The sequence below is a fragment of the Corvus hawaiiensis genome, chromosome 4 (genome assembly GCF_020740725.1).
Source record: "Corvus hawaiiensis isolate bCorHaw1 chromosome 4, bCorHaw1.pri.cur, whole genome shotgun sequence".
NCBI classification, from domain to species: Eukaryota; Metazoa; Chordata; class Aves; order Passeriformes; family Corvidae; genus Corvus; species Corvus hawaiiensis.
Window position 1 is genome coordinate 29,773,034 of NC_063216.1, and position 23,596 is coordinate 29,796,629.

Consider the following 23,596-nt stretch of genomic DNA (forward strand, 5'->3'; position numbering starts at 1 on the left):
ATGGCCACAAAGCAAGCCTAGGAGAAATAATTCAAAAGAAATGAAGACATTTGTTTTGTATGCAGCAGGTGACTCTGAGGCTTGGGACTCCATGGACATGTGCACGAGGAAAGATAATGAGAAAAATCCATCAAATTAGTTTTCTCACATCAAGCATTCCTGAAAGACAGTGCTTCATAAAACCTTTGCATCAACAAGTCACCATGACTCCTCAAGGACATTAAAAGAACAATGAACTTCCCAAAACAACAGGACAAAGGAAATTTTTTCTGCTCAAAACAGCAACTCTGGGCCTTGACGTGACATCACTCAGCTGAGACAATGAAACAATTAGGGGAGGCCCTATCATTGAATTCAGCCAGACATGCTGAAATCTTCTCTCCATCACAGATGAAGGCCAGAAAGGCCAAGCCAAGAATTGTAAACTGACAATTTTCAGCAAGGAATCCACAGCGAAGCCAGCCAAAGCCTGGCCAGCATTTGTCTCTAATTCGAAATAAATCCTATTGGGAAAAAACCCCAACCTCATCCTCCATATGTGGATGTAAGCGTACAGAAGAGATTAGCTGTTACTAAGAATAAGACCAACGTGCACTGTGACGACAGCTGGATAACAGGCACTAACAATTGCAACTCCCCCAGTGTGAACTGAGCAGTGGCTGAAGTCAGAAAAATGTATGGATAAACCCGGGCTGATCCCAGGCCCCTTCTGCATACATATCCCTGAGCCCAGCACGTGTGAATCAATCTGGTGTTTGGAATTAGAGATAAAGCTACAAATACAACATTGTGAAGAGTATTTTCCTGTGGTTAAAATCTGCTTCTCTGAGGTGCTATTCCCAGTGTCATCAGTGACTGTCTCACAATCTAGCATATTGCCACAGTTGGGAGACTTTCTAAATGGCTTAAGCAATTTTGGCAGCAAATCCCAATGAAAACACCAGCAACCTAGACACACATTATTTTCTTCAGCTGGTTTGAAAAGTCATAGGAAGTGACACAGCAAATGAAAAGTGCTGAGTAATGGGGTATTCTGCAAGAACCCCCCCCAACTATCCAGACCATTCTATCTCCGAAAGAATATACACCCAAGTTTTCAGCCAGGGATTATAGAAATGAAGCCTCTCACCACTGGTACAGCTGAGATGGAGATGTGAACCGTGTAGTTGATTGCTGCTGCGATAGCACCCCCGTGAGCCGGGCTCCACTGTGCAAGTGCTACGCCAGGATCTGGCCATGTGCTGGAGAATCTCCCACAGATGATAGATTCTGGCCTTGTTATAACTTCACATTTCCATTGCTGCAAGCTATGGGGAGTCTTGTCTTGCTGGGCTTTCTAATTTGGACCACCACCAAATTCCTGCTCTTCCCTGTCCTCCAGCTGCAGTAACTGCACTGGCACTTCTCTGACTGCAGAGGACAGAAACAAATCCATCTTTGCAGAAGCTTCTGCCCCTTACCTTAAAGTGGCTGTGCTGTGCTCCAGGCTGCTCTGACAGATTCACTACATTGCTACAAACAGCAGAGAAAACTGTTGTCAGCCAAATACAAAGGTGGAGAGATCTCTTTTTAGTTATTATTTTCCAGAAAGTTCTGGAGTTCATTTCTCTTAAACACAAAGCAAAGGAAAAATAAAGAAGTTAACATAACTCTGTAGCAGGCAGTGTATTGCATGGTGCAGCGCTAGCTCAGAAAAGCTCTTTTGCTGTTGTTCATTGAATCCTAAAGCTATCCTTTTTTATCTAGTGCTATCAAAACCTGTGAGCTATGAATATTATGTAAATTATATATGATGTTACACACTAGTGAAGTTTTACACTAGGTCAGCATCAACAGCCCTGTACAGACCATGCAGTCATACACAGCTTTATTTATGCAAGAGATGAACCCGGCCCCTCTCTGTACCAGGAAAACTTGCTTTGAAGAGGGATCTTTAGCCCACATGGACCATCAGACCATGCCCTAAAACCTCTCTGTTTCTGCTGTGAAAGACTGCAAAAGGCAGAGGGAGGTTTATAATGCTCACAAAATACCCTTTGCAGACACAGAATTCAGCTTTTTAGATTAGGTGGTTAAACAATTACATAAAAACAACTGGTTTAATACCCATCTTCCTCATCACATCCATCCTCATTCTTCTTTAATTTAAATCATATTGATTAAAAAAAAAAAAAAGAAGACATAAACCCCAACAATGGGCATAAACACTATGGGCCTCCCATATAGCTCCCTCTCTCCCACAGCCCTGTGCTCTCCCTACCCCGTGCTCATCAGCTGAGAAATGTTTTTGATATGTGGTGTAAAAATAATTCCATCGATGGCAGTGAATACCTTTTTCAACAGATGACTGTGCAAGGAATATCCCAGTTGTGAAAGCTCACCTGTTTTTTCCTCTAAATGGACTGTGTTTATGTGCCTTTACTACAAAAGTCCAGCAAGAAGCAGGGTCAGTACTCCCCCTTTTCCTTCCTCAGCAGGTGAGAAGTAAGACGTGTAAGGAAGGATTAATCTGGACAAGAAGCTTTGCAGTGCAGCAGACTCTATTCCTCTTGGTCAGACCGGAGGTAAATCCTGTTTTTCCTCCCGCAAGGGGTATGCTCCAGCTCTCAGGTTTTAATAACTTTCTTCAGTGCAGCCAGAAAATCGTTTCATGGAGAGACTCTTCCAGCAAAGTACAGCCAGCTCTGGCAGCAAATACTGTTATTTAGCAGCACTCAGCAATTCAACATTACATAAGACAAAAAGAACATGTTATACCCTATCACTTGTCATCCTCCTAACTGAGGCTTACTGAACAGCATTTCTGTTGTAAGATATATATATATCCACAAGATATATATATATATATATATAGATATATATAGATATATATAGATATATATGAGATGTATATATATACATGAATAACATTAACCAATGAGCTAAAATGTGTTAAATACTGCCCTACTATACAGGCAAGCAACCCATAATCGCAAGAAACATCGTTTGGAATACAAATTGGAGCAGAATTCATCCCAAAGATCACAGATTCCTGAAAAGCCACTTGCTTTGCAATCTCTAAGATGCCACAGGGGCTTCCTACTTTCAGTCAAAGTGTGGGGTGGAAAGAGAAAGAACAGCACAGGATTAAATTTAAATCTCCTAAATTGAGCCAAGGACAGAATTATCCATGACGGAACTTGGCTAAGACAGATGATCCTCTCTGTTGCTGTCTTTTGTAATCATCTTTCCTTTCTCTCTTCTCTTGAAAATAGTATTAAAAATACAGGGAGAAGATCTGTTTTTCACATGAGAATGAAAATATTTTCTGTTAAGTTCTCTAGAAGTGAATTTACACAATTTTTGGATGGCACACACAGTTACTACTGACTGCACAGCAGAAGTGCAGTGCACTGGCAACCCAGGCTGTCACTGCAGGTACTTGTGCCTAGAGCTGCTTCTGCCACACCACCTCATACTCCGCCTCCATGTTCCATTTCCAGCTTCAACTGCCATAACCATGTCCATTAGGAGCCACTTGTGTCTAAAAGAACACTTGTATGTTTTGTGCTGTTTGACAGGAACTGTGTCATTAGTTCTCCTACAACTATTTTTCTCCAGTGAAATGACCAATCTACAGAGCCTGATTAGCTGGATCATGTCTTTACACCATCCCCTGAAGCTGCCATTTGCTTGTGACGAGGACAGCAGGAAATAACAATTTATGTAGATATATTTTAAAACAGAGTAAAATTATTGTATTTAGGTTTTATTTCTGGACAGTATTTTCCACCAAGGATGAATTACAACTCCAGTACCAAGATTAAAAATAGTCTTTCTTAGTTTGCTTTGATAAGTTATGGACTTTTTAATCCCAAAAATACTCACCAATGCCTAAATAATTTTAACAGAAATGTCATCATCTGTTCAAACTACACCTGAGAAAACTCAGGTAGGGGTACCAGCTACAACACGAACATTTGCCTGCCAATCGAACAAATGACTAAATAATTCCTCAACCATCTGCATTTTGGCTCAGTCACACAAGGTTAAGTAGTTTTTCAGTTATTTCAGTTTAATGTCTAAATCGATACTGGAGAATGCAGAAGCAAAAAACATTTTAAATGCCACAGGTCTACCATTAAAAGGAGACTGGAGATGCTCCCAGCTTCAGTAGCTTTTGCTTTCATTCCTTTATGAAACTGTTTTATTATAATTGGTCAGCAGAGCCAAGTAGAGAGTTTAGGGCAAAAACATCTGTTCCAGGTTTAATGGTAACACAGACACAGCCAAGGCCAGCATTCCTTTACACGGGGCTTCTCTATTCAGCTTTTTTTGCAAAAAGGAAATACTTTATCCCTTTGAATCCACACTGGCAGATAGACATTTTCTGGCTAGTAAATGCTAGCAAGCATTTCCTTTCTTCTTATAGGTAGACCAACCAGAAAAATATTTCTGTAGGAATTGCTCCCTCATACCACAGACCAGAAAAGTCCGAGGCGCTGAACTCCAGCTCCTGGCAGCCACGCAGATTTCAGCCAGACTGGCACGAGAACCACTTTAGTTACCCACAATGATTCTGACAGCAGGAATTTTCAGGTGAGATAGTTTATCAAGAGCCATACTACCGATTCCAAATTTCTTATTAAAAACACCCAAAAGACAGCAAAATAGCTTTCCACAGGGCACCTCATTTCAGTAAAAAAAGTATTTTCACTGAAATTTTCAGAATTGTGATTCATTCTTTTCCAGTGGTGAGGTCTCCAGTCTTACATTTTCATTCTTTATCAAAGTATAACTACAGCTCATTGCATTTTTTCATTCTTACTTGTCTATAGAAATCCTACTTGGACTGAAAGTCAACCAGCACTGGATTAAGGGCATTCTTCTTGTATAGATACTCTCAATACTCTTAAAAGAAGCAATTGGTGTAAAGGCTTTTTATTCTTGCTCAAAAGACATTATCTGCAGAATTGTTTTACAATTTCATACTTAAAATTGACTCAACTGAGACTCCAGAAACAGATGCCATTCTGCAACTTAGTAATGTATTTCCTGCAGCACTTAAGTCTTCTCCCAGACATTCTCGGTGTTAAACTGCCACGAAATTTTTCAATACTTCCAACAGAAGATGGTTCTTCAGAACAAATCCTACTGCCAACTTAACAATGGACAGAGCAGGATTTAACTGGGATTTTAGGGTCTAGGAAGACTGACCAGAACTATGCAGAATGAACACACATGTACATTAACTGGGACAACAGTTATGACTTTTAGGCTTTACGGTCTGGGAATATCAGTGGAAAAATAAACAAATCACATTTTTGAGTGGGCACAGCACTTCTGAAGCATGGGGCAGTGCTCCCTGTCTGCATAAGAACATGGTGTGAATTCACATATTCTCACAAGGAAGAATATGTGATACGTGATACACAGAATACTTCACGTATTTCTGTGTAACAAGCCTGTTCTCTTGAGTCAGCTTGAGGGACTCAGCTTGAAAAAGCAAGAGGTTATGTTCCTCCTATCTAGTCAGTATCTGCATTCAAAATTTTCAAGATTCAAAATAGCTGGATTCAAGAAGACAAGATTGCCCACTCACTTGTAATATCCATTCCAGCAGTTCAGATCCTGTGCCACAAACATACCTGAAGGTAAAGAAAAACCATGCCAAAAATGTTATTCTTTATGAATTATTTTAATGAACCAAATACAAAGTGACAAACACAGGTCAAGGAAAATAACACAAAACCAGCCCCACCAGCTGCTGACAGAAGGTAAAGACAAGAATAGTTGAGGACAATTTGAGGGCAAACAAGAAAGCATAGTGAGAAATAATCATTCTTGCCAAGAATATCAACCAAATAACCAAATCACGTAATAGTTTAAATTTCATGTCAAGTGCTTAAAAAGGTCTCTAGTTTGTTTCTTAACACAGTGAGTCCACAGAACAATAGGGAATGGGCTATCCCTGAATTTGTGGCAACAGGTCCTATAGAGCATATTCCAGATTTCTCCAAATACTGGAGATAAAGGTGGCTAAAAAGAGAAGCAGAGAAAGTGAGGACCCTTTGTTACCCAGCCAGGTCTCACAAACGGAATGTGTTTTCCGGACTCTTTGGCATAGGTTCCTTTTCAATGTCTGCGTGAGTGCTTTAATCCCATGACTGTGAAGGTTGCAGCAGTCAGTTTCTCATACACCAGAAACATAAGAGCAGCAGTAAGGACTGTCTGCAAGAGCTTTGCTTCAAGGCCTTTGTAAAGTCCCACTAATCCAAAACGCCTAAGGAGAAAAAAACAAACAAGAAAACAAGTATGAATAGCTTTCTGTAAGTAAATCACTACAAAGAAGAATCAATATCACAATTTAATGACAACTGTAGGAATCTTAAACCCACTCTTGATCTCAAGCCAGCTATGTTTAATCATGTTTTAAAGAAAAAATTCTGCAGAAATTTAAGGTCTTTTGTGCAAGAAACCTGCTACTTTTCAAGTTGAGAGGTGAATCGAATTATTTATTATCCATCTGTATCCTTGATGCCACTTACTGTACAGGCATTCAGGGGAATTTGGGTTTGTGAGCTTACTCTACAATATATTACAAAAACCAGGTTGACTCAAATTAAGGGAGGCAAAAGGAAACAAAATCCAGATCCAGCAACATTTTCCAAATATTAGTAATACTCAAGTCTTCTATATCATGGGAGCAGAAATAAAATGAGAAAGCTCACCTCACTCTCTGTTGAAGAAGGTAAAGAACATTTCTAAGACTACCCAGTGTTCGGTTCTCTGGGTTCAATCTGTGGCGTCCAAACTGAAAAAAAGGAAGAGTATTTTGCTGTACTATTTCCCCACTGTGCTTGGCAGAGAACACCATACATGCATGAAATCTGGAGACCCTACTCTAAACCTCTTTAAACATTTTCCACGTTATATTGCCATCAGCAGAGAACTGAGGCCAAAGCTCACGCTTGCAAGCATTAAAACTGTACATACTACTGTAATTTGTTTTGGTTTTAAGATGGATTCTAACAAAGGCCACATTACCTCTCTTTCATTTGCTCTGGAAGAAGCAGTTTTCAAGATCTCAAAAGCATAATTTGCAGTCTTAATAGGGATATGACACTCAAAACAAGTTCTTTCTAGCTTTCTCAGCTTTCACTTCGCAAAGATTCAGACCCTCACACATCTGCAAATCATTACTGCATTGAGATTGCATAGTTGAACACAAAATTTATCTGCTCAGCAATGGTCTTGGAGCAAACACTTATGTGTGAACTGCTGTGGAAGAACTAAAAATCGTTTGATCCACCTACCTGGCCTGAATGATATTTCTTTTACTCACTGCACTTGCTTATCCCCAAGCTGGTTCTCAGTAGGCATGATAGCTGCTGCTGTAGTTTTATACCTCAAGAGTTAAACTAGCAATTTCAGCAACTCCTTTTCTAGCACTCATTGATACTTTTATCTGATACAGGTCAATAGTACTGTCAGCAAGCTGTAACTATGAATTATTAATATACAAGAGTTGGCACACTTTTATCTGTAACAGCACAGCCTAATAGCTTTTGAAGCCTGTATTAAGCTTCTGTGCTAAGAAAGGTGAACTTGAGCAACTGCATGTTGGGTGAGTTTTTTCCCAGAACATGCTCGGGCAACTGCTACTTCTTAGGGGTAAGAAATTACCATTGACAGTAGGTAAAGTATACCAGCTGATCTAGGCAGTTCAAAAATTTTAAGAAAATGCTAGAATGATACAAGTTTCTTTACTATGTATCTTAATAATTTGGATGGAAACAGCAGCAGCAGAATGCTAGTGGAAATCTCCCATCATTAGGTAAATATGCACTCAAAATCCACAATCTTCTCATCAACAACTAACCATTTGATATTGATAAATCAATGTTAAGAATTATTGTCAGACTCAGACACACTCCCCAAAAAATTGCTAACTAGGTTCCAAGTTACAGTGTCAGTCACTGCCCAGATTACTCATAGGCTTCCACACTACACCACAATTAGGTGCTTCATTCTCCTCTCTTCTCCACCACTGACAATATTTGTACTACAAACATAGGTTCATTAAGAGAGAAAAAAACCATTAGTTTTTCACTAGGATGTTAACACTTCAGTGTTTACTGAAGATTTCCCAAAGGGACTGTGACAGAGAAAAGAGACCTTAGTTTTAAACAGAACTTTTTCATCTGGGATCACTGAGAACATTAATTGTATTGCTGTACCTCCAGAGGCAAATTTAATTTATCTGCACTTTACTGACACATAGGCTAAAAAACAGTTTCACTGTATAATGAGTAACACCAGTGTTACACAGTTTTAATGACTGAAAAGGAGAGACATACCAAATGACAAGACTGTCAATTACACAGGATAACTGTTCATTATATGACAGCAAGAAGAGAGCTGTGCCAGAGTTGGAGGTGAAGGTGTAGAGACTTTATTACAAAGAACCCTAGTAACTTTCAAAAAAGAGTAAGTTTCTAAAGGTTTAAGGTCAAAAAAAAAAAGTCCTGTACTACTTTGATGACAGAACTTAGTTATGATGTGTAAGTTTATATGAATTATTTTGAGCTTATATTAGTCTCTGTGTAAATCTGCTAAAATTGTTTCCAAAAAACCCCTGCAACTATATATATATATTTTTTTTTTTAATGCAGAATATCAGTTCTGAAAATACTGAGCCTTTACTCATAACCCTTTTTTTTAACATCACTTAGTGTGAGTGACAAAAACATCAACTAGAACAATGTCAACTTTAGATTAGAAAACACATCACAAAGTAAAGCAAGTCTGAACTGGACAGCACAGATGTCACAGACACACATTTCTGCTATCTTCGACAGATGTGATCAGGGGTCCTGGCTGTTCGCTGTTCTTTCATAGAGCAAAGGGACAGAAGTCACCCCTAGTGACTGCAGAACTCGACACAAGGTTCTTGTGCTCCCCATCATCACAGGGAGAGGATGGACTGGCAATTTTTTTTTTTTTTTTCTTTTTTTTACACTGTCATCCAGAGTCAGAAGAATTTTGTTCAAAAAGCTAAAAGGAGAAAGAAAACATGAAGCCACAAGACTGTAACCACTTCTCTCAGAACCATGGAAAGGAACAAGGGCTGAAGCTGCTCTGTGGATGCAGCCCCATGAAACCTGCACTGCTGTGCAGTGCTCAGGCTACAACAGAGCACTCCAACTTTCCTTCCAGTTGTCCTTCACACCAGGAGAAACTGCATCACAAATTAAAACCAGACTGATGTTGCAACTTATCCAAACAGAGCTATTTCTGCTTAAATGTTTCTCTGTATCTGCCACTCCAGTAACAGAAGTCTGTGTTATTAGTTTAGCTACTGAGATGTGTCCAGGCTGTTAAAACAGGGTAAGGCATTGAAAGAAAATACTAGCTCAGCTGATCCAAAATTATGAAAACTTCAGAAAAGATGACTGCTGACAAAATTACACAGTACATATATTCAAGTCCTCTTGCTTTGAAATACAGCAACCTAACTATCTTGTTACAGGCTACGAAAAATCAAGATACATTTATTCCATTCTAATTAGAGTGTGAAAAATAATTGCAAAACTTGCTTGAAAATTACTTTTTCCAGATGAACAATTAACAAGAAAATTCCCTTATTAGAGAAGTCTGAAAAGTGATACCCTCAGCATGGAAGGCTTGTTTTCAGCAATTCAACTCATTCTCCAAATCTGTCCAAGTTTTAGAACATACACAATGGCTTTACCATACAGGCAAGTTAAGGCTTCTCCTTACTTAGGAAAATATATTTCATATGGAAACACTTATTAATATTTAACTGTTACAAAAACAGGGTTTAAGGCACAGAAATTGAAGTAGAATATGCTTATGCATGGCCAGGTCTCCTCCTTCCATCCTACCCCCCAGTTTTGTCTTGTGTCAATATTTCAACATTATTGGTACACACTGAAGGCAGCATTATTATCCAGCACATATACGAATTGCAAGTAAGAATAAATGTAAGTGTTTCCATTACCACTACAATTAGCCTACACGGCCAGGCAAGTGGTTAAAGATATTATTTATGAGGGAGCTCAGCTTCCCCTGATGAATCACATTTTGGACACTGACAAGGTCAGACCATCATCTGACCAACAAAGCCTATGAATAGAACTTTTTTTTTATTACTATAGGTCATCTGGAAACAGACTGGTTTTAGAAGATTTAATTTTAATTTCCCACTTGACACATTTTCCCTTTATATTCCAAGAAGTAAATGTACATTTTTGTCGTGTCTAAAAGCAGCACAATGCATCAGCTTCCATGAAGCACTGTACTAATACGATATGCTGGCAATCCTACCAGCTACTTGAAACAAATGTCCATCAGTACACCAAGTTCAATCAAAACCAAAGAGGAGAGACATTCTAATCAGTGACATGCATTGGGAAAAATGCCTCCCAAAACAAGGGTCCATTAACACAAACAAAAACAAGCCATGTGAACAAGGCTTCCATGATACAGACCAAGCCAGAGGCAGAGTTACCCTGAAATGAAATTATTACTTACCCGCAGAATTGACTGTACTGTCTGCAGAGGGTAAGTGAGGGTGGTGGCAACTGCTTTGGCTATTGCACCAATGACAAAAGCATCCAAAGATGTGAGCTGTTCAAGAGATAAAGAATAGATTTACTTCCACATATTACCAAAACAGCCAATTACCCATTTGTATTTGGGGATTCTGTACTGGTACCTGCTACCAGATTATCTAAGGATCTTTGGCATAAAGATTTCAGGAAATCTCAGGGTCTTATAATTTTAAAGAGTTGGTTATAGTTCAATTAACTTACTTTTCCACAACTTAAGTTTATTTGTAACTTCTACCTGTTTTTGCATTTCTCAGTATAACTAGACTACTAAAACATGGTTGATAAAAGGCCATACAACCAGACCACTTTAAAGCACCAAGAGTGGGCAAAAGATAAGATACTTTAACATACCATCAATCAAAAAGCATTTCAGTTTTTGCAACAGTGAAACTAAAAAGTCACATGGTACTTGTGAAAAGGTGACAGTGAAAGATTCCTTGAACATCACTCTGTATTCCTGAGACATAATCACTATGCTCCCAGGTAGAATTTTAGTCTCAATGCTATAGGCTAAAAATCTCATTCCCTATTAGTTAAGAACCCCTGCTGAAGCCCATCCTCAGCACCAAAGCCCACTCTGCTCCAGGATACACCAAATACATTCTTACAGCCTATACTGATTACAGTGCATCTCAGTCTAACAGTGTTAATCACTGAACATAAGTAGGTGCCCAGATCAAAACATGCTCAAAATAAATTCTAAAATATATTGATTGCAATTAAAAATATGCTCATGCATGCACATCTTACACAAGGTCAACCTGATATAGTTAAGAGAATCAGGAAAGGACCAAATAGGAAGAAAAATGTTGTCCAAAATAAGAATTACCATTGCTAGGTGAAAAAAAAAAGTATTTCTCCTCTTCACTGATCACGGACAAAAAAATGCCCCAATTTAAGGTGGAACTAAGCAATTAAAAAAACCCACAGGAAATAAATATATAAATAAATATGTTATTAACCAACAGGAAAATAACAATGCAGATGGAAGCTAAGCTCATCCTTCAAAAAATGTATTGTGCATAATGTAACTGAGTAGATCCATAAAGCACAAAAGGAGAGCTACAGCTGCACTATTAATTAAAGACAGCAAAAAGTCCACGCCTCACTGATGATGCAAAATCTCATGTAAAAATAATCTCACTGTGTCTTGAGGAAAAACTAGATGGCTTGGTAACATACTCGTATGACCTAACATTCTAAAATCACAAATTAACAGCAAAGCACCACATCTTAAAGATATGTTATGACATTATCTGAAAATGTAACATGAACGTTTTTCAGTTTGCTGGAACATAAAAGGAACATGAGTTCAGCTGAGATGCTATATGTGATATAGACAAAAAAGAATAAGGAAAAAGAAGAGGACTATAAAGCAGAGACAGAAAAGTGATTATACTTCTATTTAGAGAATCAGGAAGGCATGGTTGTAATGCTATGTTTAATTCTAGTGTCCATCCTTGGTAAAATTATATTGAAAAATTGAGATCTTCAAGAAAAAAAAGTTGTTATTTACTGCAAAAAGGGTTAAAAGCAGACTTCAAAACAGTCAGTATGTAAATACTTATAGAAGATATATTAGAATTGAAATCTCTACTTTAAATCAAGACCTGTGAACATATGCAAACAAACGTGGACAGCAGTTTTATTTTTACAGGTAGAAGAATTCATTACAGGAATCTCTTCCCTAGGAAGATGAAAGATTCCCATCTCATTTCATGATGCTGGACCCTTTTTAGACACACTAATTCAAAAAACCACTCAAAAAGACAAGAACCAAAACCAAACCTACATTCTGAATTTGCTCAAGTGATGCATATCAAAGAACCTGTCTCATAACAGAGCATGTTCATCATCTGGCCTCAAAACATACTCACTTGCAGCTGCTTTTTCAAAAGCTTTCGTTTAAAGCCTTCATAAAACATGAATTGTATGGCAGGATTGAAGACCAGCAGCAAGGAGGGGAAAGTACCATTCCACAGAGCTAAGACTCCTTCATCTCGTATTATCTGATGAAAGGCATCTGAGATAAAAGGTGGGGGGAAAAAATCATTAATGTTTTGAGTACAAAACTCTGAATATAAAAGATATGAGAAGTTACTCTTAAAGCCTAATACACAAAGTGTATAAAAATCCACTGCAGTCTTTTATGCAAGCATTTTTATCTCCCATTTTAATCCAGAAGTTAACAGAAAGGCAGTGACAAAGGAGGTTCTTGCTCGCATCACCATTAACATAAATAAAACTCATCATCAGCACAGGCAACCCCCTCTTTTTTTTTTCCCAAGTGTGGCATCCACATTAAGGTCTTCCAAACCTTCTTCAAAATTACAGTAATATTTATTTGGTTGGTTGGTTTTAAAAGGAAGACAGCCTGAACATGTGAGTGATTAAGAGATAAAGGTGAGTGAAGTTTAATTTTCAGACTGTCTGTCCCAACTCAGACTCCCAGCTGCCACTTCATGGGGCTCACTACTGCCCCATTATCTGTATGATAACATATCTGCCCTTGCAATAGGTATTTTAGTTACAGGAGTGCACACTCCTAATTACCATCATAAATAGCCACGTCCAGCTCCCTGTAAGACTCAACAACTGCAAAGTGACAGGGTAGGGCAGAGATTACAGGGTGAAACCAGTTACATGAACAAAAGTCTTCAAAGTCCTTGATATATTTTATTTCATTAACTTCTCTTTGGTTGAAGACAACAACAGGTGCTTACCTATTATGCCTCTGTAATTGGTTGGTACAATGTCTTCATTTCTGAATTTTGCTCCCTGCAGCTTCAGGCGTGTGTTCACTACCCAGAGAGGGGTGGTCACGAGTACATTCACTACTCCTAATGCAAAACACAGCAAGATTACAGAAACAGAAGGTTTCAAATGTTTTCTTATCCCCCTTCCCCCCCGATTCACATGGCTACTGAAATTTCTGGTAGGAAGAAGGAAAAAAAAAAATCAACACAACATATAGGAAAAGTAAATGATAATTTGTACCTTATTCCTGCAGCCTGTGTTCCAAAATATACTTACATGGAATTTTACCACAGACATATAACCAACTTAAGAATTTCCTTCCTTACTTCCACCAGCTATTCAGCCAGTCATTATACCTACACTGAAAGTACAAGAAACTACCAACCACCCCCCCACCCCCTAAAAAAAACCCAAACCCAGAGGTCTTTTTTACAGGGTTTGTTTTTTTTTTTTTAAATCAGCTTGTTTCTACGCATTCACATGAGCAATAGTCCCTGAAGAATATTACTGGCAAACATAAGGCCCACAGTGGTAACTTTGCACATTGGATTTGCTAGAAAAGTCACTAATGTTATGATCCCTTCAAAGAAGGCACTGTAGCATCCACATAAGAGGATGGAATAAAAAAGAACATATGGTCCCATTGGACCTGCATATATCTAGGAACTTCCTGTCACTGTCAGGTGACAACCTAAAACTAAGTCTGAAAACTGACACCCAAATGGTTACATTAAATTTCTTACTTACAGCAACTGAAATTATTTCAAAAATGGCATATATCTTTTCCTCTGAAAAAAACCCAACTATCACCTCTCCCTGCCACTTGTCTTCAGCATCTTACTGATGATGCTTAAATACCTGGTAAGCACCACACGAGACACAAATATCATCCTAAGCCACAAGAGCACTGTGCTCTGTGCCAGAATTCACAACAGGAATGGTCTATGCATCTCTTTAGGAGGTAGGGAGGACACAGAGGAGCAATCAGAAAGAAGCAGGTCTGCATACAATGGGACATGTGAGCACTCAGTGTGACATCCAAAGGACTTCATAAAGAAAATCATTAGATAGCATATACCAAAAATAAATTCTTGACAAAATGGAGATTTTTAAGTATTACCTGCAACAACCCCAAGAACCAAGTCTTTTCCAGTGGTTGAATGCTGACCTTTGACCCAGAGGGCTTTAAGACTATTAAATGTATAAAAATAAACAAAATTGGAGCAGCAAAGGCTGGAGATAACAGGAAACCACCCTCGATATGGTGCCAACCTAATGGAGAGCAAAAAGTCACAGTAAGAATCAGCATAGTATTTATGTGATCGGGCTGATTTTATGTGAGATACAGCGCTCTATACTACATGAAGTGCTAACTAGGTATGTCTTTATCAGCAAGGGTAAAAAAAACCATACTTAACTCCTGAGTAAGGAAAAAATGTATCTGGATTCTCACACAAAATTTAAACATTTAAGACTAGTTACTGAAATTCATATTCTCCACCTAGGAGAGTCTTCCAAAGGATGTAGCCTGGGACACAAGATACACAGGTGGGAAGAACTTCCAACAAATGCCTTACGGTAAAATCTAGGGCAAATCAGCCAGGTAAGTGAGAAAAAGACATTACCTAGTTAAATTTAACTAGATTAATCACAGATAAAAAACTGAATATCATCTAAAGCTATCTTGATTTAGGAATGATTTCGTAACAGCTGACTAACAAAGCTCCCCTCTCTGACAGGCCTGATGATCCTGTAAAACAGGGACACCTCAATAGCTTGTTCTACATTCCCAACACATTCTACAACACATCCAAAAAAAGATAATTATACACACCTTCACTGGAGTTGCACAGAACAGGTAGAGAGCTGGTATTATGTTAAAAGCATAAAAAATCACCCCAGCAGCAGTAGTTACAGAAGCTCTTTAGTATTCATTAAAATACTGGCAGTACACAGAATTTAAGGATCTCAAGTAAGACTGTAAAAGGTGTAAGGCTGGTAAACACCACATCTGACTTTTCTTAAAATGTAAATGTTACCTTTTTGTCTCAAATCCATCAAGTGCCTCTCCCTCCCATGTAGCTGGGAATACACCTTCTGAAGACTGCTTCTGAAGTTACAGGCTTAACTAACCATACAGTTACAATTACAAATTACCTGACTATGAAGTTATTCATAAACTAAATTAAAACAATTCTTATATTACCTATCTCTTCTGTGCTGGAAAAGAAAGGGAGAAATATCCTCTAGGGATCATGTCCTCTAACTGAGAATGTTAGTTTGGGCTCAGTTGATTTATTAAGAATGACTTCTGATGATTTTCAAATGGAACATCTTACAGTACAAAACATGAAACTAAAACAAAACCCATGAATTTATTTTAATGACTTAAATTGTCAGTAGTAGCATCCATGATTCACTGCAACTTTGAGAAAAGCTTGGTGTACACTAATGAACACCTTTCACCTAGATCACCTAGAAAACAACGGAAGTGCAGGGAAGAAAGCAAAGCTGTTTGATAAACTTCAGCAGGAAGTCCTTTAGCTCAACCTATTTGCTTTATCTAGATGAGAGAAGCAGTCTCACAAAAGCATGGTAATGAGACAAGACTACAAGCTAATGTGAACAAAATGTTTATGATCTCACATCACATTTCAGATTTGTTGTTTGGGCTTTCTGTGTTACTTCAGGCACATCTCTAAATTAGTACCATTGCTTCGCCAGGCCTTCCCAATACCTTTGGAAGAAGCGATGTTCCTCTCTTGTCAGAGCTACTGATTTTTCTGTTTCACAGGAAAAGTAGGATGACCACTTTTGCAGTGTTTCCACCTCAGTTAACTTCTTTATATTTCCTTTTTTTTCTTTCCTTTTTTTTTTTAATTGAAGTTTACTTGCCACTCTCACATGACAGAGGTAATGCAGTAATGTGAACAAGAGAGATCAGCTGGCAGAGAACTCCTCATGCGTACAACTGCCCAAGTTCAAAGGTGGCCCAGCATTATGGGCCAAGTTAAACTTTTGTCAGCTTTAATATCCTGGAAGCTCTAGTCTACTTAGGAGTTCCAGGGATTCAGTTAGGAAAATACTGCTAACAAGGACAGGCATACAACTGTTTTTCCCAGCCAGCTCAGCTCAGACTATGACAAATACTAAAGCACAGCACTGCTGAAAGTTAACTGCTTTTAGACAGATATTGAATCCCACTAGCATGAAGTGTCATGTGTTGTTTACTTCTACATGCTAGGGAGAAGAAAAAAACCTTCCAACTGGGAAACATGTCTCAATTCTCCTCTTGAAAGTGGCTCAGTTGTCTGGGAATTTCATCTTGGTTATGAGAAATAGACACACCCAAGAATCCAGGCAGACAAAGCTGGTTGATCAGGTATATGAAGGTACATTTGCATTTCTGAGGAGGCACAGCTACCTCACTAATGAAGGCACAGTTACATCACTGAACAGATCAATTGCATAAGGTGCTCAAGAAAGTTAATCTTAGTTAGCTAAAGATGAACATGTAAGATTATGCAAGTCATATCACACTTGTGTGGAGACATTTCAATTCGGAATAAAAATCTGTCCACATAGAGGCAAAGTGTTCCACTTTAAAAGCATAATCAAATTCGTTTTAGAGCTTGTCTACAAGAAGACAAACAGAAAATTAACATCTACTCACAGGCCTTCTTCTTTGATTATTTCCAAAAGGACTGCCGGTGTTGTCTTTGACTTCCGCTTCTCATCAACTGGAAAACAGAAGAATCAAACTTTTAGATTATTCAGATTTTTAGCACTCTTTTTCTAGTCCTTATCCTTGCAATTCTGAATATACCCTGCAAGCTCATGTTTCTTCTTCCTCATAAAGGACAGAAATTCCCTACTTCTCCTTATTTTCATTTGCTAGGTAAGACTACTTCTTTTTTTTATTCTTCCCCAGACTAGCAGGTTCAGTTGTGCTTCAAAGTATCTGTAATTACCAGTTCCTAATAGCTGTGACATGAACTGAAGGCAGGTTCCCCTTAGGTAAAGGGCTAGAATTGGACCTGTCTAATTTCTCTCAAAATTATTCCTTGGAGACCAGAGTAGCACCAGCAGCAGAGCAATCCCCTACAGTTCATCTGCAAACAGCTAAGCCTTAGCAAAACAGTCTCTTCCTGCACTGAAAGCTGTTCATTGCTCAGCTACATACTTCTGATGACCTGGCTGATGATCTCACTCCAATTCTTAATGGAGCTTTAGTCATAGCTCTAAAATGTTTGGTGATTCTGTGACTTTTGATTAGAAGATAGAATGTTAGAACAACACAGTTTATACCCAGATGCATTTTTGTAAATATTACATATTCCTAATCCCAGTTCTGACCCTGATTTTTCCCTTTAAACCATCCTCAGGAATAATTCTAGACTTGATTTTCATGATATTACCCCTGAATTTTGAAGTGTTCTCAGCAGCCAAAAACAACAACACACAAATATAATCCTGTACAATCTCACATCTTTGTTTTTCTCTTTGGTCTTAGATAATCATTTAAAAGCCATGTCTGTCCACAGATCACACAGCCTTTTCAGCAAATTAAAAGGTTGCCCAACTTTCAAAAGGAAGAATTACCTCCAATTGGAAAAATGCTGTTAATGTTAGACAGCTGAGACTCCTGTTCACGTAAAACACATCCCCCTACAACCACCCTTACAAGTGCCCAGGCCAGGATGAACAGAAACACCATTGTACAAAGAAACTAGATTTTGACACTTACCCTGAAGTCTAAGCCTAGCTGTATCCAAAGGAAAAAATACAGTCATTGCAGTCATACTGCCCTGAAAAACAAAATAAACTGGCTATATAGTGTATCAGTTGCTTATACAGTGCCTGCTAGACTCTTTGTAGCACTTCACTTCTCACCCACAAACCAGTCTGCTGAGAAAGTTTAAAAAGGGGATAAATTCCAGACATAACACATTTTTTTGTTCCCATACTTACAAATGGGGGTGGGGGCAGTGTCGCTCTTGCATTAGATCAAGCTAAAACTAAAACCATTAAAAGCCTTTTGCCAAAAGAGAAGGTTTTTGAAGCCTAAGAGTTAATCTAGTAGGCATCAGAAAACAAACATATTGCACTTTCTCTACCTCCCATTAGCCTCAAAAAGGCCCTGGCTTGGTGTAAACCTGTTTTCCATGCATCAGATGGCTGCTAAAGCTGTGGCACCTCTTCCATTTGCAGCCATGCAAACAGTTTAAATGGTGGGAAGGTCTGGGACACAGCAAGTCACTCAATGCTGTGTTTAAAGTACAGTGCACAGTGTGACTTGAGCTCTTCTAGAGCTGTCTTATGCCATACATTTAAGTGAGCTTTGACCTCTGGAAATACTCCAGCTCCAGAGCACGTCCTCCTGCTTGGACTCATCTCTACAATCAGCAACAGAGGATTATTTTTTCTGGTGGTGTTTCCACACTAAAACAACTCTGGGTCGAAGTCGTAACCAGACTTAGGTTTCTCCAGTTTTGTTTTTCACTAAAACAGTTTTCGTAACACCAGGTAGCAGACGAAAGGAAAGGCTTGGCCACAACTACCAGGTTATTTTAACCCGTTTAGTTTGGGCTCCTGCCAAAATGGTTGGTTCTGCTCTCCCATGTACTTGTGCTGTGTCTGCTCATTCTCAGCACCTACCATGTACCCAGCTGGACAGCAAGTGGATTAATGAACCCATCTACTGAAAATTTATAAAAAGCATATCTCAGTTAGAAGGTCAATGCCAGCACAAAAAAGCGCCAGAAAGATCCATAATACTCCTCCTAATGAGAGCTGTGTTACCACTGGTTTGAAGACAGCCTCAAAACGCAGCTACACCTACGCACGGAACAAGACTGCAGTCACTACAACTTCCAGCTTTCCCCTGCTCAATTCATCCTGCTTCCATCGTCCCAAAGTGAGATTTGTCCTGAATCCTACTCTCAATGCAATGCACCACACAGCAGCAACACACACACACACACACTTGCACTCAAAATTAGGAAATGGAAATGAGGAAATAGTCTGGCTAGCGTCACACAGGACACAATGGATTTGTGGACACAAGACACAGAATAGTCTATTTCAGTTGGAAAGGACCTGCAGTGATCACCTAGTTCTGCTGCCCCCACCCTGCTTCAGGGCTAACCAAAAGCTAAAGCACGTTGTTAAGTGCATTTTCCAGATGCCTCTTAAACACTGACAGGCATGAGGCACTGACCACCTCTCTAAGGACCTGTTCCAGTGTTTGACTGTCAAACTGGCTTAAAATTTATATGGAACTATAGTTCAAGAGAACATCATCCGATAACTAAGCTGACCTAACAGGTCATTGCACATAAAAAACAATTTGTACCCTTTCCCCTTCTTTTGCTAAATTGAGGGAAATAGAAAAGCCAAGTTACTTTTCTCCTGGGTTTACAAATGGAACAACTCAACTACATGATGAGGAGGCTGCTGGAAACATCATATGGGGGAGACAGGATTTCACAGCTAGAAGAAATGAAAAGAGGGATGAGCAGGACCAGTCCTTTCCAAACAACAGAAGCCCTCGAGACAGACTCAGATTCCTTGCTAAATTGCACTTGAAACCAGCAGGTGAAGTAAGTTACACTACTGATTGCAGGAACAGATGCTGCCATGGATTACCCTGCACTACTGGAAGGGTGAGGCTTCACTGTCAGCCCTCCCACCACCTCCCTGTCAGCACGGGATCTCGGTAGTTTGCCAAGTCACATTACCACTGAATAATCACAGGGACAGGTACAGACTGGTTCACGTAATCCCAGGCTCTTGGTCAACTGTATTTGCACCCCTGTCTCCTCCAATCTGGCAGCATACCTTTCTGGGCACCTACACAATGATGCAGACACAGAAACTGATCTGGCTGAAAAACTACTTTTTCCACTGGGCTACTTCTTCAGCCCCATCAATTCACTCACCAGTCACAGCACCAGATAAACAACTGTGCAGTAGCCACGAGGTGCCCGGAACAAATGGCCTGAGGTGACTGCTGCCAAGAAGAGGTGTGCAGGACCACAGCCTGAAGCTTGGCTTTATAAAAAATAGTAATAACAAAAAACTTAAAACATATTAAAAAATTTAAATACTATTTTTCAGCCACTATTCAGCCAACAAAGCAGCCTGACTGCTCTAGAATACTGCCATAAAATTCTCATCCCTATAGCTTTTACAACAGGAAAATTTTATTTTAGCTACATGGAGAGTTAAAGAATACTTATGTAATTCAATTAAAGTTCACAGGAAATCAAGCACTGGAGGTTTTTTTACTATTCACAAAACTATTCCTTCACCTCAAATTTGACTAGGTTGCCTAGAAGGTATACAAACTTTCAGTATATTAGAATACAAACAAAAGTTATCACGTTGTGGTCTGACACGTGCTTTTGATGCATCAGCTCAACACAGTACTGGGTTTATGGCTGGATTTATAAGCTTGGTTCACGCCACAAACTTTTTTCAGGGGCACAACCTGATTACAGCGATCTGCATTTGAAGTGAGAAGCTAACAGCAAGGTCTAGAAAGTATCACTGACTTCTGTAGAAGTCAGCAAAAGGAAAATGGGTAGTATTTCAATAATGAGCTCATTTGAGAGAGCTCCACTTTTTGAAAGCAGAAACAAAATCCCCATTGCCTTTGGTGTTTAAACAAGCAGACTTAAAAGTATTTAAAGAGCAGACAAAAATCTTGTATTGATTTATAATAAAACCAAAACATCCCTTAGAGTCTTTTTTCCCCTTTTTAGAATCAGCTGTTGTAACAGAATCACTGAATTATCAGGGTTGGAAGGCACATCTGGAGATCACCCAGTCAACCCCTCTGCCAAAGCACTGTCACCTGGAGCAGGTGACGCAGGAATGCATCCAGGCGGGTTTTGAACGCCCCCGGAGAGGGAGACTCCATGACCTCCCTGGGAAGCCTGTCCCAGTGTTTACTGTTCAATAACATTTGGCAACTTTCATCCTATAGGAGACGTGTAGGAGACAGTATGCCCAATCCAACATGCTACATGCACTAAAATTCTTAATCTGTTGGAAGCAGAAGGCCGATTTGCTATTTAGAGCTAGCACTCTGAAAGGAAAAACTCAAGGGCTGGGCATACTAGGAAATCTACATAGATTAAATGTGACTTTTCAATTTACAAGCATCACATGAAAAATTAAATTCAGTAACCGACACAAACCTCCTCTGGCTGCACTGCGCTCGCTGTACATTTTGATTAACACCTATGCACTGCCTCACCCTTCGAAACTCCTAAGCACTTACGAGGCCGTGGCACGAGGACGATGCTTGGTACAGCTCTCGGATTACACAGCTAAGGTGCTGCCCCTCTGCCTGAGCTTCTGGGAGGCTTAGATCGTCACCGCTGAAGTGATGCCCAGCTCCAGATGCGTCAAGCCGACTTTCTGAGGGGCAGGTCCCTGCAGCTCCCCCTGGCTCAGAGGAGGCTCCGGCTGCTCAGGCCCAGCGCCGGCCTCCAGCCTCACCAAGCCCCGCGCCGGTTCTCCGGCCCGGCCCGGCCCGGCCGAACAAAGGCTGCCGGCGGCCCACGCCCCCCGCCAGGCCCTCGGCCCTCCGCCCACCGCTGTCCCGCGCGCTCACCACGGCCCCGGACACGGCGTGCACCAGGCTCTCGTAGGAGGCGACGGACGACATCGCGGCGGCTCTCGGGGGCTGCGGCTGCTGCTCCGCCCGGCCCGGCGCCCCCGCGGCCCCGGCCAGCTCTGGGCTGCCGCGCGCCGCCCCCGCGCCCGCCATGGCACCCGCCCTGTCACGTGCGCCGGCGGCCCCGCCCCGCGCGGGCCCTGGGGCCGGGGGGAGCCGGCGGGGGAGGCGGAGGCGGCCGGGATCGCCTGAGAGGCTTTTTGGAGAAACACAGCGTCAGGTGCCCGGGAAATGCGTTCTTGGTCCTTCCTCTGTAACTGCAGTAGCTCCTTGCGTCTTCACCAGCAGCTTTGCTTCTCTTTGAGGAAAGGCCACCTCATCAGTGGCTATCAGCATCTGAAGGGAGGGTGGTAAGAGGATGCAGCCAGGCTCTTCTCGGTCGTGGTAAGGAATAGAACAAGAGGCAACGGGCAGAAACTGAGGCACAGGAAGTTCCACCTGAACATGAGGAAGAACTTTTTACTGTGCAGTGACCACACACTGGAACTGGCTGCCAAGGGAGGTTGCGGAGTCTCCCTCACTGGAGATGTTCAAGAACCATCTGGACACAATCCTGTGCCATATTTAATAGCAATGGGGCTGTTTTCTTGTGGGGTTTTTGTTTGGTTTTTTTAAAGCAATTTCACTTGAGAATCACGGAACAGTCTGAGTTGAAAAGGATGCAGAAGCATCATCATGTGCTCTGGGATGACCCTGTTCAAACAGGGAGGCTGGACCAGATGACCCACTGTGGTCCCTTTTCAACATGACCCATTTTGGGATTCTGTGATTCTCTTTCCCAAACATTTAACACAAGCATTTAATTAAAAAGAAGGAGCGATACTAAACTTCACATTCCGATTCTACTTTTTGGTAACTACAGTCCCTTTTACCTACCTAAAGTCTGGTATCTTCAAAGTAACACTTTTTCAAGACAATAATTTTTTATTCCTTGCGGACCAGTTGAGCCTGATGCATGTTCAAGCATCAGGGGATGTTTAGCCTGGAGAAAAGGAAGCTCGGGGGGACCTTATTGCACTCTGCCCGTTAAAGGAGGTTGTAGCAAGGTGGGGGTTGGCCTCTTCTCCCAGATAAGCTACAGGAAAAGAGGAAACAGCCTCAAGTTGCACCAGGGAGGTTTATATTGGATATTAAGAAAAATTTCTTTAATGAAGGGGTTGCCAGCGCTAGAACAGGCTGTCCAGGGAAGTGGTTGAGTCACTATCCCTGGAGGTATTTACAACACATGTAGATATTGCACTTGGGGACATGGTTGAGTGGTTGATGTGGCAGTGCTGGGTTTGTGGTCAGATTCAATCTTAGAAATCTTTTCCAAACTAAACAATTTTATTGTTTACTCATTTTCCCAGTCTGTAAGCCCTTGCTCCTCCTTTGCCATCATGCTGAGAGCCTGCAGCCGAAGCACACTGCTACAAACAGAACATCTCCTGGCTTGTCACACCCTTTGGTAGCTGAGGATGGAATGAGAAGTCCTAGCAAGACAGCACTAGACACAGGTAGCTCATGGCTCACCACAGTTAGGGCACACAGAGACAAG

General features: G+C 40.5%; 1 protein-coding gene across 2 annotated transcripts; it reads right to left on the reverse strand.

Moving 5' to 3' along the window:
• Positions 1–5,662: 5,662 nt before the first annotated feature.
• On the reverse strand, positions 5,663–22,129 carry SLC25A17 (solute carrier family 25 member 17). Of its 2 annotated transcripts, none has more exons than XM_048301651.1 (9): positions 21,997–22,129; positions 18,121–18,181; positions 17,047–17,113; positions 14,494–14,645; positions 13,340–13,456; positions 12,494–12,639; positions 10,537–10,632; positions 6,711–6,793; positions 5,663–6,262 (listed from the first exon to the last, which is right to left on the reverse strand). In XM_048301651.1, the coding sequence occupies exons 1-9, from the start codon at positions 22,048–22,050 to the stop codon at positions 6,115–6,117; spliced, it is 924 nt and encodes a 307-aa protein (XP_048157608.1). In that variant the 5' UTR covers positions 22,051–22,129; the 3' UTR covers positions 5,663–6,114. The 2 variants fall into 2 exon arrangements, with proteins under 2 accessions (XP_048157608.1, XP_048157609.1); XM_048301652.1 differs by lacking the exon at positions 21,997–22,129 and adding an exon at positions 21,661–21,790.
• Positions 22,130–23,596: the final 1,467 nt, after the last annotated feature.

What these genes read in the sequence shown, in the direction of transcription:
- SLC25A17 (XM_048301651.1), bottom strand. Translation starts at nt 22,050, where the DNA reads ATGTCGTCCGTCGCCTCCTACGAGAGCCTGGTGCACGCCGTGTCCGGG. An exon ending in AGCTAGGCTTAGACTTCAGG is followed by an intron (nt 17,114 to 18,120) that starts GTAAGTGTCAAA and finishes TCTGTTTTCCAG; the next exon opens with TTGATGAGAAGCGGAAGTCA. An exon ending in GGTTCTTGGGGTTGTTGCAG is followed by an intron (nt 13,457 to 14,493) that starts GTAATACTTAAA and finishes GTTTTGCATTAG; the next exon opens with GAGTAGTGAATGTACTCGTG.